A 13,121-nucleotide genomic window follows, 5' to 3' on the forward strand; every position below is an offset into this window, starting at 1 on the left:
TAGGTAAAGGCGTTTTTGTCTTTTAGGTATGGGGGGGGGGGGGATTAAAAAAAAAAAAAAAACGACAGGAAGGGATGGAGATTACTGGGGGGTTGAGGGGGGCTTAGCTTTACACACACACATACAGATCACACTACAATGATGAGACACGTGAACAATAAATGAATGCAGCAGGGCATTTAGACACACAAGCTGAGTGCATACACAAATAAAAAGCGTAGACAGCCACACGGAATAACAGCAGGATCCATTGGAAAACATCTTCCTCAGTATAAATCCTGCCTGAGGGGTAGCTGCAGTGTGGGGATTGTATTTCCTGGAGCACTGCCTGACTGTTTACATCTCAGTCAGTGTGTGTTTGTGTGTGGCACATGCGTGAATGTTTGTGCGCTTGGAGGGAGGGATGGAGCCTTGGCATTGTAATCGCTCACTAATGACTGGATGTTATCTCACTCCCACTCTTAAACGAATGTAGAATATCCGTAATGGCAAACAGTTCCTCTATGTTTCACTGCCAGGTTGTCTTTCTGTTCCATAGCAACAGTCTGGAGGATGCCGTGTAAGCTTTCCGCCTCTTCTGTCTGTCACAGTTTCAATAGAAAGGGGAGTAAGTAAGAAAGAAAGTCCCCAATGATTTTTTTTTTTTTTTTCTGGTGGAACATTCCTTAGTGGTTTAGATTAAGACAGGACACATTTCCTCACTTAAAGACTGAATTTTGAAATCTTGCAGACACAAGCAAGGCCTTTGCAATAACACTTAAACTATACTTTTAGTAGATTTAGTTGCATTCCACAAAAAGAAAAAAAAAATCTACAAATACTGATCATTGAATAGTTGTGGGTCCATTGTAGAGTTAGCAGAATGGGAATTAGCAAATCCCACTGGATTTAAGAGTTTTGACAAGAATGGATCATAAACAATAAAAGCTATTTATGTTTCTTACACTGACTGTATACAGAAGTGGCAAACATATTTTTCTGTAAGGTGGCAAAATGACTGTCTTAAAATGATTTTTAGAGACATTACATCTTAAAAAGATTAAAAATACAGGCTTATAAATGGAGATATGCAATGGCAACGGGTAAAATTTTGAGGTTCCAAAAACAAAAGCGGTCGCGAGTCTCTTTCACAGCGAGTCGAAAGCAAAATAAACGGTGGAAGTGCTTTGTTAAATACCCAGAAAGCACTCCTTAGCCAATGAGTGGTTAATGTGTTGTTTTGCAGCTAAAACTGGTTAGCTGTTTCAGAGACCTCTCCAAAGCTTTACAATACAGTATACAAACAAAGCAATAATGCAATAAGTAACTAATTTCTCATCAATACAGGCTTTAAATGGAAATGTGGCTGTATGACACTCTTGAATGTATGAATGGAACTCACAGAATGTGCTTAAACGTTTCAGAAAAAGTCCACTGTTACAAGATTCACCAAGCCAGACGTTGAAATGATTAAGTCTTTTGCTATTACAGCAGCGCCAAACAAGATTGGATCCTCCATCCAAGAATAGTTCCTACCAAACAATTCCATCTAAATATCCTGGATTAGTGTTTGGACTAAAGCATATGAGCCCAGCGATCTGAGAGAGGGACAGAACTAACTGGCCCGTGTCCAAGCTCATCCGGGCCAACTCCGTCTGAACCAATGGAGGGAGCCCAGCCACGCTAGCTGCTCAGGGTTTGTAAGAGAGGCTGAGGATAGGATTGTGTCTTCAGCAGCTCTGGACAGGGGCTTTAGAGCACGGCGAGAGAGCCTAATCCTGTTTCGGCCAGGAATTTGATTTTGATTATTATCTCTCACAAACCAAGCGGAGGCTTACCCCCATTTCTGCAGCGTTATCCCAACAACACACACGCACACACACAAACACAAAGAAACCTCCCTCCCCCCTTGCAGTCTAGCAGATTTGACCTCGTTAAGACGCTTTAAAGGGGATTATTCTACTTTTATCACTTCAAGTGAAGTGCCCTTGCAAACACAGGATTGGCATGGCTTGCCTTCCCTCCCCTCCCGGCACAACTATCTTGACCCATACACAAGGCCAGCCAAGCGCTCAGCACAAACACACACAAACATGGTATTTAAAACAGTATGTTCTGCAAACACAGATGCACCTATGCACAAAAAACATAAGAAAAGCACACACAAGGTGAGGGAGGCATGCTCCTAAACACACATACACACCACAGGAACGAAGTGCAGAGATTTTGAAGCCAAGGGAAATAGGCAATTTGTCAAGAGTGGGGAAAGTGGTGAGGCTGACAGTACTGTGGTTTTGGGGACCATAGCTGAGATTAAAGGCAGGCTCACAGAGGGAGGGCTTTAAGATTACACCCACAACGCTTGTGCAGATGATTGATGCCCATTTGTAAAAACCAAGGTTATTACCGAGAACAGCCAGCAAAAGAGCAAAGACAGGCAGGAAAAGATTAGTCCCAAAGTTAGCAACAAGCAAATAAACAACCAAAGCTGTGCCTGCATATGTTTGACAGCAGGGAGTCGTTTCATCCTGCGATGCATCAGCACTACTGTTCTTGCTCTCATTTTAGGCTCCAGTTTTAAGCACAACTGACTTAACACTTCTCAAATAGTGGTACCAATCGATCACCCAAGTCTGCTTAAACATAATTGAGTATACCAATCTGTAGTTTAAACGGTGTACTGTTTAAGTGTGGACAATTTTTTTTTTTTTTTGAAAACAGCATAATGCAACAACGTTGAATCCTGATGGTAGGTGGCGTTTTATTTGCGTTAATATAATATTCTTTTATACCTGACCTCATTCCTTACAGGCACCAAACGAAGTAGCTACCCTCAGCTTGCAAGGTCTCGCGGTCTAGCAGGTCTTTTTGGCTTTGGAACGACGCGGCCAATCAAGCCACCTCCCGTTGAGCTGCTTTGTTACAGCCCATCACACCGTTCTCCACAGGAGAGGGGTTAACCCGTCGTCCCAGTAGCCTCTTTTCTTCCTACCTCCCACATTCCCCTTCAAGGAATCTTTTCCTGAATACTGATTCAGTTCCTCTGAGTTCCCTCCCACACAAAACACACAGTCTGGTGGACTCCTAATTGCACAACATGCATGCAAACACATATCAATTCAACCAGTCAGCTTTTTTATTTCCCCCCAGTTTTAAACCAAGCATGGAAAGACACACTAGCTAAATGTGGATAGAAAGTGAAGATACCCAAAGATGCCAGGATGTCAGAAACCATTCTTACTTTAAATAAATGAAAAAAGGAAAATGATTAAAGTACACTCTGACACAGAGATCTAGATAGTCTTCATTAGAGACAATAGGTGCTCAGTCTTCTTAATACACCTCAAGACTTAAAAGATAATAAACATAATCAGTGGATTTTTTTTTTTTACATTCATGTTTTCTGTAAGAAAAATAAAATTAGATCCTGCAGCAAATTGGCCTAAGATGTCAAATGTGTAAATTCAAATCTACCCATATGAAAAGAAAAAAACAACAATCCTATTTAATTCTGGACCAGATGTTACGGAGTAAAGCTTCTTCAAACAAGACGGAGGCTCGTGAAAAACGGCAACACCAGACATTGTGAATACCAATGTACACATTTTGTACAGTAAAAAACAACCTTTTCTACCTCTCAAATCTCAAAAATATTTTAGTTAGGAATGAATACTGAATTAAAGGACTTCAGAAAAGCTGTGAGAATTAAGGGCCTTTAGGCTTGAGCACCAAGGTGACAATACAAATCAAGTGAATTCACCAATTTTCAATGGTACATTTGAGGATGCAAGACAGGGCGCAGTTCTCCCCCCCCACCACCACCAACAGAGGCACATATTTAACAACTACAAGGTCTGGCAAACTAAAATTGACAGCAAAAAAGAAATTTAATATATTTAGTGTTTGTGAAGTTGCTAATGAAGTTAAATGTCTGATATAAACTGTCCTCCAATTAGCTGAGAAAAATGTGTTTATCAAGAACTGTGATGTAGCACAGCATGTACAGACCAGACCTATTCTGCTACAGCTTAAAATCTTTGTTGTTTGCGCCCCGTAGGGCATTGAAGATAGATGCTGCTAAGTAGTGATGGGAAATCGTTTTATGGACCCGTGTGTGCAGCCGTAAATGCACGACTTGCAGCTGTGCCTCACAACTACTGATGTAAGGCGATTATAGTACAACCAAATTCCAGAAAATTGGGATGTTCTTTAAACGTCAAAAAAAAAGATCACTTCCAAATCAAATGAGACCTTTTTTTATTCACAACAGAACATAAAAATAGTTAAATAGACCTGAGAAATTGCACATCTTCATCCACCAAATGAATTCATTTTAGCTCTGCTAGCCGTTTCATGTGCTAGCAAGCATCAAATTCTCATTTTAAACCAGGGAACTCAGGACTTGCTGTTCTTTTTGCACATTAAATAGAACTATTAGAACAATTCACATTTTTTTATTAAATGGATCATACCATGACCCCAGTTTTTCCCAGTTATAAGAATGTTATTTTGAATATGTACACATCATATACATAGGAACAGAAACAACCTGAAAAGAGAGCTAAATGAAATGGTACAAATACTAGTTATTTTACTTTATGACACAATATGTACGGTCAACTTGAAAGCAATTGTTGAAGGTGATTCTGAAAGCAGAAAATACCTGGACTCGGGTATTTTTGTGAATACCTGAGTCCAAATCACCATGTGCTTGACAAGAGAAGGACTGCTCCAGCCTCCACCCTTCGCTAAACTCAACCCTACCTAAAGTCTTCTGACAATCACGTGCTGTGGCCCTTCACAAAAATCAACATCACCTGTGACCTGTGGCCTCGACTGGGCCACTCTTGAAGCATGGCCCCCCGCAGGTTGGTTGTGTAGTGGGGTTGAGTGTCGGAGGGGGGGCCTGCAAGGCTGCGTTTGTCATGCTAATCAGCTGGCCTAACCTCAACAACCCAGACATCTGCTGGCCCGCGTGTGTCAAGACCCACATTCAATTTGTTCCCCCAGATACAAAAAGCAGATAAGACCCTTGAGGCTGGTGAGAATGTGTATGCTGCAAAAAAAACCAAAAAAAAAAAAAACCTTTTATTTCTAAGCATGTATGAGAGCAATAATTACATGCAGAAAGGAGAGCTACAGTTAATATTTGGGCGCTCTTGCGTTCTCTCATTATTCCGTGTATGGGTGTGCACGCAAATGTCCAGCTCTCCTAATAAACCAGACACACACAGCATGGCTTATTATTCATGCAGAAACACACAAAAGTGTGTGTGAATGTGTGTGTGTGTGTGTGTGTGTGCGTGCTGCAGAATGATGGGAAAGGGGCGGGGGAGTTTGTTTAATGGACGAGACAGGGGACCATGGAGATTAAGCTCCCCCCAGCTGGAGGCTTTAGAGGAAAGGCTGGGGGCTGTTCTGTTAATTCAAGTGGGCTTAATAATGCCTGTGCACCCTCTGCCCCTGTCCCTCCCACCACTACAGAAGATCTGGGAGGAAACGGGTGATAAAGGAGACAAGGAGGAGGAGGAGGAAGAGGAGGGGGTGGTCTGTGTGTGTGCGTACAACCTGTGGCCACCTCTGCAGTTGAGCATGAGCTCAGGGGACCTGAGAGATTTCCCCTCAGTATTACTTGTGCTGCTCTCCCATTCTGGCACGGAGCTTTTATGTTGTTCCACTTTCACACCACAGCCCAGCTTTGTTGAAGCTGCATTAGGATTAATCAACACCAAAACAATATGCCAAACATTGTCAACTGGGTCAGGCAATGTGCCATAATCAAGTGATGTTTTTTTTTTTTTTTTTTTTTTTCCCCCCCACCTCTTAAACCAATGAACTGTGGCCAAGGCGAGGGATTAAAATGTGCACATAAAGGGAGAATGGAAACCTGAGTCCCTGAAAAGCAAGTATGCTTTCTCTTTCTGAATTCACCTGTGTATATATATATATATATATATATATATATATATTTTTTTTTTTTTTTAGATTTTGCATAAGAAAATAAATGCTGGTAAATCTCTAACCTATATCCAACTAGCTCCCAAGTATAAAAAAAGTGAGTAGAATGAAGTGTGTGATAATGTGTTTGAAAACTCCAGAATGCATTAAGTCAATGTGTTTCTGCTTTATTGTCTATTCTTCATGCATCGACTAATCAATATTTCACAAACAACAGGTCAGCATCCCTACCAACAAGGCATATAAACCAAGTTGAGTTATATACTCAAGTCATTTATACGTGGAGCCGTATTTTAGTGAAACAGTGACATTTTTGTTTAAATCTAGGCGTGCCTTTCCACGTCTCCAGTGATCAAAGTCTCCGAGACCTAGTTTCAAAAAGTGTTTGTGTCGAAGTGAAACTTTTCCGAAGCAAACCCCATGGAGGTGTGAAGTAGTTCGCAGGTGTGAAAACGCACGTGCACAGGATACATGGCTGTGGGGTTTGTTAAGTAAAACTATTTTTTGTGGAAAATTTCCAAGTGGTTCCACCTCATCACACATGAGAGAATGTAGCGGCACAGGAGGGAAGTCGAGCACAGACGTGGTTTAGTTTGTAGTACCGGGTTGCTTTTACAAGTACCTGGCGCTGGACACGACTAATGTCTATGGTTTAAAAGTACTGCAACCTAAAGATTATAATATAGAGCAGATCTGATGAAGAATGAGGATTCAGATTCATCCACCGTCTATCATCATTTCTTTCTCTGGCTTTTCATTTGTTTTACACACATATCTCCATATGCATCATCATTTTTCCCCATCTTTAGACCACAGCCGTCGGGTAAAGGCACCATGTAATGACAAAAGACATGAGTACCGTGTGTACTGCATTTTTAAGAGTGAAGCCACAGCGGAAGTTGACACTCCATATTTCTGAGTAAAACTGAGGCAGTCTGGAGAAAAGGCCCGCTGAATTCCCAAATCTCACATTTAATCCTGAGTCCTGGGGTCCTAATGCTCAAATCAAGCAGCACAACAGCACTCAATTGGATTATAAAAATGAAATTCAAGCAGGAGTGCAGTAAGCCAGCTGTTTCACCTCAGAAAAGTTGGCTGAGGTTTTAGCCCAATCAGGGTTTATCAGGTTTTAGCCTCAACCAGTTTCAACCAAAAAAAAAAAAGCTATAAAAAGTTGGAATGGTTGGAAAACAGAGCAGAAAATATACTAAAGTAAAAATATCTTATACATTGCTGGTCATACTCTTATTCCTGCTATTCAGTTATTATTATATTATATTTTTTACACAATTCAAACTGTCATGAAAGTGGACAGAATTCACTTGAATGACAACCAACTGACCACAGCATGACCACAATTTGATGTTGACAATAGAGAAATGTAAATATAAAAAAATACTGAACACCTGAGTCAGACATTGACATGTTACATGTTCAACTTTAACTGACTGCAACATGACACTTAAACTTAAGTCAGAGCAGTAACTTTTGTAAATTAAAAAGGTCTTTACAGTCAGAGTTGAAATCACAATGACTTTACTCTTACAAATCAACAGACTAATAGATTCCTGCAACAACACAGTTTGCACTAGTGGAAAAGTTGTGTTTGTGACCATGACGCAAAACAAACATGCCCATATTGATCCTATTAGCATTCACTGGTGCTTAGGTCAAGACTGAAGGCAATTTCTTCCTTTGCAAACTCTATCCTCCACGTCATCATGGAGGACAGAGTTTAGTTCCAGACTGCAGACCAAATGTAATTGCTACTGGTTACAGAAATCCATCTTGATCACTCTCTACATTGAGATTGCCTCCAATTATGACCAAACCCGATTCCAGAGAGGCACATGATGGCCTCACACCATCACACTACTTCCAACCAAAGCTGAAATTAAAAGCCTTTCCAACAGGATGGAAAACTGATAACTGTAACATTATTCCTGTCAACTGCAACATTGATTTCAGTTGTGATTAATCCTAATTTTCCTCACTTCCTTTAAACCCATCAGGATGTCCTTATTACTCTGTGGCCTTCCGCATCTCAGTTGCTAAAAGCTGAATCAAGTGTGTGCATCAAGTAATGACAGTCCCCATCAATCGTTTTGAAACTTGACAGCAAAAAGCCTCTCGTCAATGAAAAATACAAGGAGTCAGCTTTTAGGTTTGTCAGTTTGCAGCAGGTCTCGGCACTATGAAGTCACCGAGTCAGCTATAAATCGTCTAAAAGAGTATTCTGGAGTAAAATGCTATGGATTTTGCTAACAGAACAACAGTAGCAAATCCACAACAGAATGACAGAAAGAGAGAAAACAAAGTACTGTAATGGCGAAAGTAAAAGTCGCGGTATCAATCCGACTGAAATGCTGTGGCACAAAGTGGTTTTCAGGTTTTCATGGGTTGAGAGATTGCTCCAGACTAAGTCTACACTTGCTCTTCACAATGTACCACACAGCAGGGTATTCGTCAGTCGGCGATGAGCTTTCGCAGCTGGAAATCCGAAGGATAGGGGAGAGTGGGGGTGTGAGTGAGTAGCTGACTGGAGTTCACAGGAGGCAGTTCATCATGCACAGAGTACAACATAAAAGATAGCTGTATTTTCTCTACTATACTTTGAGATCAGTCTGTGAGGTTTCCTCCTTTTGTTTTAATATTGACAGTGTGTCTTTATTAACACAAAATTGCAGGGAGTGTAAAACAACATGTGGGTCAGCAGAAAACACTACAGCACAAATTCCTCTGAGTATGCATGCATAACTGTGGCAAAGGCCACAAGAATTGTGCTTGCAAATTTTCTCACTCACTGATTTGTGGGGTAGTTTGCCTGTGGGGCAGATGGAAAGGTCTGCAAGAAGTCTGGAACAAATGCTGTGGACATTTGCTTCGGTGCATGTTGTCCCCCTCAGGCAATTTCTACAACATTTTCAGATTGCAAAGAAACCGCTCCGAAGGTAAAAAGAAACAGAGCGAAAAAGAGACAATGTAAAAAGGCTTGAGCTATTGCAATGCAAAAGGAAGAGACAATCCCTGCATCTTGAATAAGCTCCATGTCAACATTGGCAGTGTGGTTTTCTAGTTTGTTCATCCATGTTGTGTTTTCCTTATTGTTCCTTGATGCGCATTGTCTTCACATGAAAGAGGGTGCACTTACTTTCTGGCCACAGCTGTACAAGTATTTAATTAAATCTGATGAACAGATCTACAACCCTAAAATCCTGCTGCCAACTCTGACATATCCCAGGAAGACCATCCCCACTGTGCAGTGAGTAATTATTCATGCCACAAGACTTTTAGGTTTGTCTTAAACATTTACCTCATCAGTTGTAAAGACTAATGAACGAAAGCAAAAAGCTAGAACAGTTCTTTGTTGCGTTTGTACCAGAAAAAGGCAGACCCGTCACAAAAAGATGACCTGAATGACATGGATTACTATCAAAACTAAAACCATTTCTAAGCTGCTAAAATCACATGTGAAGTAAGTACAGTTGGGGTTGAATGATGATGTGTTGAGCCTCAATCATCATCACGCCGTTTGTTTTAACGCAAACGACTGTTTGGTTTCATACATCATTTCATTGAATTCACTGCTTGCCAATGAAATACCTCGACGGTCTGTAACTAGCCTTGATGGACACTATATATTATTTTAGTGGCTAAGATGCAAAAGCTCTCAGAATATGATGGGATAACTGCGATGACGACTTTCAAATGCAATAATCAATAATGCCGTTGCAATAATCAGCAATACCATAACAATTGTATTATTTTCTTGATATGAGGCCAAATTATGATGTTACTTTTTTGTAAGGGCAGAGATGCTTTTCCAATGCTATATTATTCTTCTCTAAATCAAATAGTACGAGGGAGACTACCTTTATTAGTCTTTTCGTTTTGATTCACAGATTGAAGCAAAAAGATACAAATTTGAAAGGATTATTGTATGATGTCAAGGAATTATTCCACAGAATGTTCCTTTTATCATTCTACTCTTCTCAGAATAACATAACTAAATATTAGCTACCTATTTGAGTTATTTGGTTGGGGAGCCTGCAACTGCATTAAAACAGGCATGTCCATGTAGCTTGAAAACTGCAGTTTTAAATCAATAGTGAAATAAAAATGTGTTTTTGGAATCCGTTCTTCATGAGTGGAAATGGCAAATTGCTCTTCGTTTTAGGTGATGCGTCTGAGCTGTCTTTCAGCCAGCTGACCATCAGCAAAGAGTGGGGAAAGGGCAGCACTGCTTTAGTGATTTGCTGTAACTGTAACTCTTTAAAACCTTGGTGTATGTCAATACTGGTTACCATTACAAGCCCAACGTGGACTTGCTTTCTTTTTCCACCAATATCTTGACATTTGACAATGACACAGCTCTGCCAGGCTCCAAACATAAGTGTTTGACCATTGGGCTGATAGCCCACACCACTGATGAATGCCAGACCTAAACTGAATTACTGTTACCAAGGAAACCTGAGATTTAGGGGAACAGAAACGTGAGCTTTTTTCCACTCATCCACAGACGAACCGATATATGACAGTCTATCATTTGTGTTTGGTACTTGTTTGCCATTTTTAACACTTACAAAATGTTTTAACGGGTTTATATTTCATACTGAAATTATAACAAATGTCACCGACAAAATTGGGGAGTGGGAAAAACATAATTGTAAAATCTAACAGTGCAGCGTTTGACACATTCACTATTACGTCAAACCTCCGAAAATGATCTGTAGAACTTAAAATAACTTGCTAGCTAACAAATCTATAACAATTAATTAATTACAGGAAGTTTCACGCGTCATTTGCCTTAACCAGAGAACTGCTGAGCAGGTCTTAAAATATGAACAACTTACTGAGTGTCTTGATTGTGGAAACATCATGTCAGGTCCTTGTTTGTCGCTCCAAAACACGACTTGTGTGCCCGGTGTTTATAAATTTCCCCGCTGCGTTGCTCCTTTGTCCAAAGCTAGCTCAGCCTTTCTCGGGAGCTGTCCAGGGTTAGCAGAACGACTAGCTAACGGCAGCTAGCGGTCCCCCTTTTAACCAAAACAAGCTTCAAGCCAGACGGCAAGTGTTGCACTTTGCACCCTTTAGGGAGGAGAAACAACAGAGGAGTCGGTAGTGTTATCAGCTGTAGCTGTGCCTGCTCCCCAAACCTGGTATTTTACTGCGTATGTGAGCAGAAAACCACCATCGGTTTCCAGTTCGTGTCTCTGGCTAAGCTGGCTAATTCTTCAAAAGCTGTCAGTTAAAATGATTCATCGCTGCTGCGAGCTTTCGGCGGCGGCAGCGTCAATTCAGCGTCTGTAAATTAATAACGTTATATGCACAGAAAGAGAGGGAGGCGTCTGGATAAATCTCCTCTCTCGCCTTGTGTTGCCCCCTCAAAGCTCGACTCGACCAATGTTGATAAATAGGTGATTTATTAAAAAAAATAAAAATAAAATGCCACAGTTTAAGTTAAGCACCGACGCAGCCAAAGGGAAAAAAAAAGCTGTCCGTTAAAGAAACAAACAAATCTCTTATTTCGCTGAAGCGGCGTATCCACTCAGAACAGTGACGTTCACGGGCTGGAGTTGAAACTCAGTCTTTATCCCCCTTGAACCGAGCAGCGCTCGATATTAATCGGAGTGGATTTGGCCAGCGGAGGTGAAGCCAAAAAAATAGTGAGTCCGGTTCCTGGCGCAGCTGGATATGTAGACAGACCAGAAACGCTGCTGAGAACAGAACAGCCCCGCACAGAAATAAGAGCCGCTAGATGAGCGCCGAGCAGATCTACACAGCGGGGATCTATCCGCCTCATGGTCGGCCCTATGTATGAGCAAGCAGCGCCCCTAGTGGACAAGACAGGGAATGACGGAATACAGGCCCAGTCAGGAGTGAAATGGCAGGAAATGTACAATGCCACTAAATAAATGACAGAAATGGAACAATCAGAAGCAATAGAATTGCCCCATTATTAATTTAAGTCAACATTTTTCTTCACATTTTAAATCGTCAGTTTACTGATATATTTTTAAAACCTTTTAATTACTTTCCCTTTTATATTTTCATTCAGTCCTTTTTTTTAAATGCCTTTTTTGCCCTTGAATGGCCTTTATTGACAGCTACCAGACAGGAACGCAAAATGGGAAAGACACACACCGAAGGTCTTTCCCACTTCGTCATCCGGGAATTGAATCCCGGACGGCTGCGTTGAGGACCACAGCCTCTGTATATTGGGCGCCCACTCCATCACTACACCACGCAACTATAACTCTGTGGGGGGGGGGGGAAAATAAAAAATTTTTGTGTATATATGGTGTCTAAAATTTAGCTCCAACACGCATTTGAGTCTTCATATGCCTTGCCATCATATTGCAGTAACAAAATCCAATGCATTTTGTGTGATAAACACTGAAGAACAGACATATTTCATATCTGAACCCCTTTGCTCCGATACCACAAAAAAATAAAGCAGTCAGTTGCCTTCAGAGATCAGCTGTAGGTGAACATTTGAAACCTTGCAACAGGAGTATTCAACTCCAGTCATCAAAGGCCGAAGTCCTTCTGCTTTTCACTGCGTCCCAGAGCTTCTCAGCTGAATCAAATGACTGAATTATTTCCTCAATATGCAGTCACGTTACCCAGAGTCCTGACAATTACCTAATCATTTGACTCGGGTGTGTTGAAGCAGAGACACATCTAAAAGTTGCTGGAACAAGGAAGCTTAGAAGAGTTGATAGGAAGATGGACGAGTCCTGGTTGAGGCTGTAAAAGATCCAAGACTTGGGGAAAACATTCAAACCCCAGCAGGACAAGGACCCTGAATGTGCAGTCAGAGCTACAATAAAATGCTATATATATTAGAATGACCCCGTCAAAACCAAGCCGTAAATCCAACAGAGAATGTGACTTAAAAACCGTTTCTTCATTCAATCTGATGGAGCTGCCACTATTTTGCACAGAAGAATGTGCAAAATGTCTCTCTAGATGTGCAAAGCTGCTGAGACAGACTCCAAGACTTGCAGCTGTGCCTGCAGCAGAATGAAACTACAAAAATGTTTACTCAAGAGGGCTTGGAAAGGAAAAAAAAAAAAAGTGCCATACTTTCCTACATCACAAACATGCAGCACATTTAAATTTTATGCCATTCTCAGTTGTATTTTCTTTGAAAATGAGTGATACTTTTAACTGCAGTATTT

At 41.0% G+C, this 13,121-nt stretch overlaps 1 protein-coding gene across 2 annotated transcripts in view; it reads right to left on the reverse strand.

The window, feature by feature from the left end:
- The window catches only part of LOC106955269 (amino-terminal enhancer of split-like), a 39,952-nt gene extending 28,209 nt beyond the window's left edge, over positions 1-11,743 (reverse strand). The window contains exon 1 of one of the 2 annotated variants that reach the window (XM_015045360.1): positions 10,791-11,743. In XM_015045360.1, coding sequence (XP_014900846.1) covers positions 10,791-10,817 — 27 coding nt within the window. In that variant the 5' untranslated portion in view covers positions 10,818-11,743. The remainder of the gene's footprint in view (positions 1-10,790) is intronic. The other variant, XM_015045359.1, reaches the window with a different exon arrangement.
- Between the last annotated feature and the right edge of the window lie 1,378 nt (positions 11,744-13,121).

This window comes from Poecilia latipinna, unplaced genomic scaffold (genome assembly GCF_001443285.1).
Source record: "Poecilia latipinna isolate Pla-1442-1.1 unplaced genomic scaffold, P_latipinna-1.0 Scaffold723, whole genome shotgun sequence".
NCBI classification, from domain to species: Eukaryota; Metazoa; Chordata; class Actinopteri; order Cyprinodontiformes; family Poeciliidae; genus Poecilia; species Poecilia latipinna.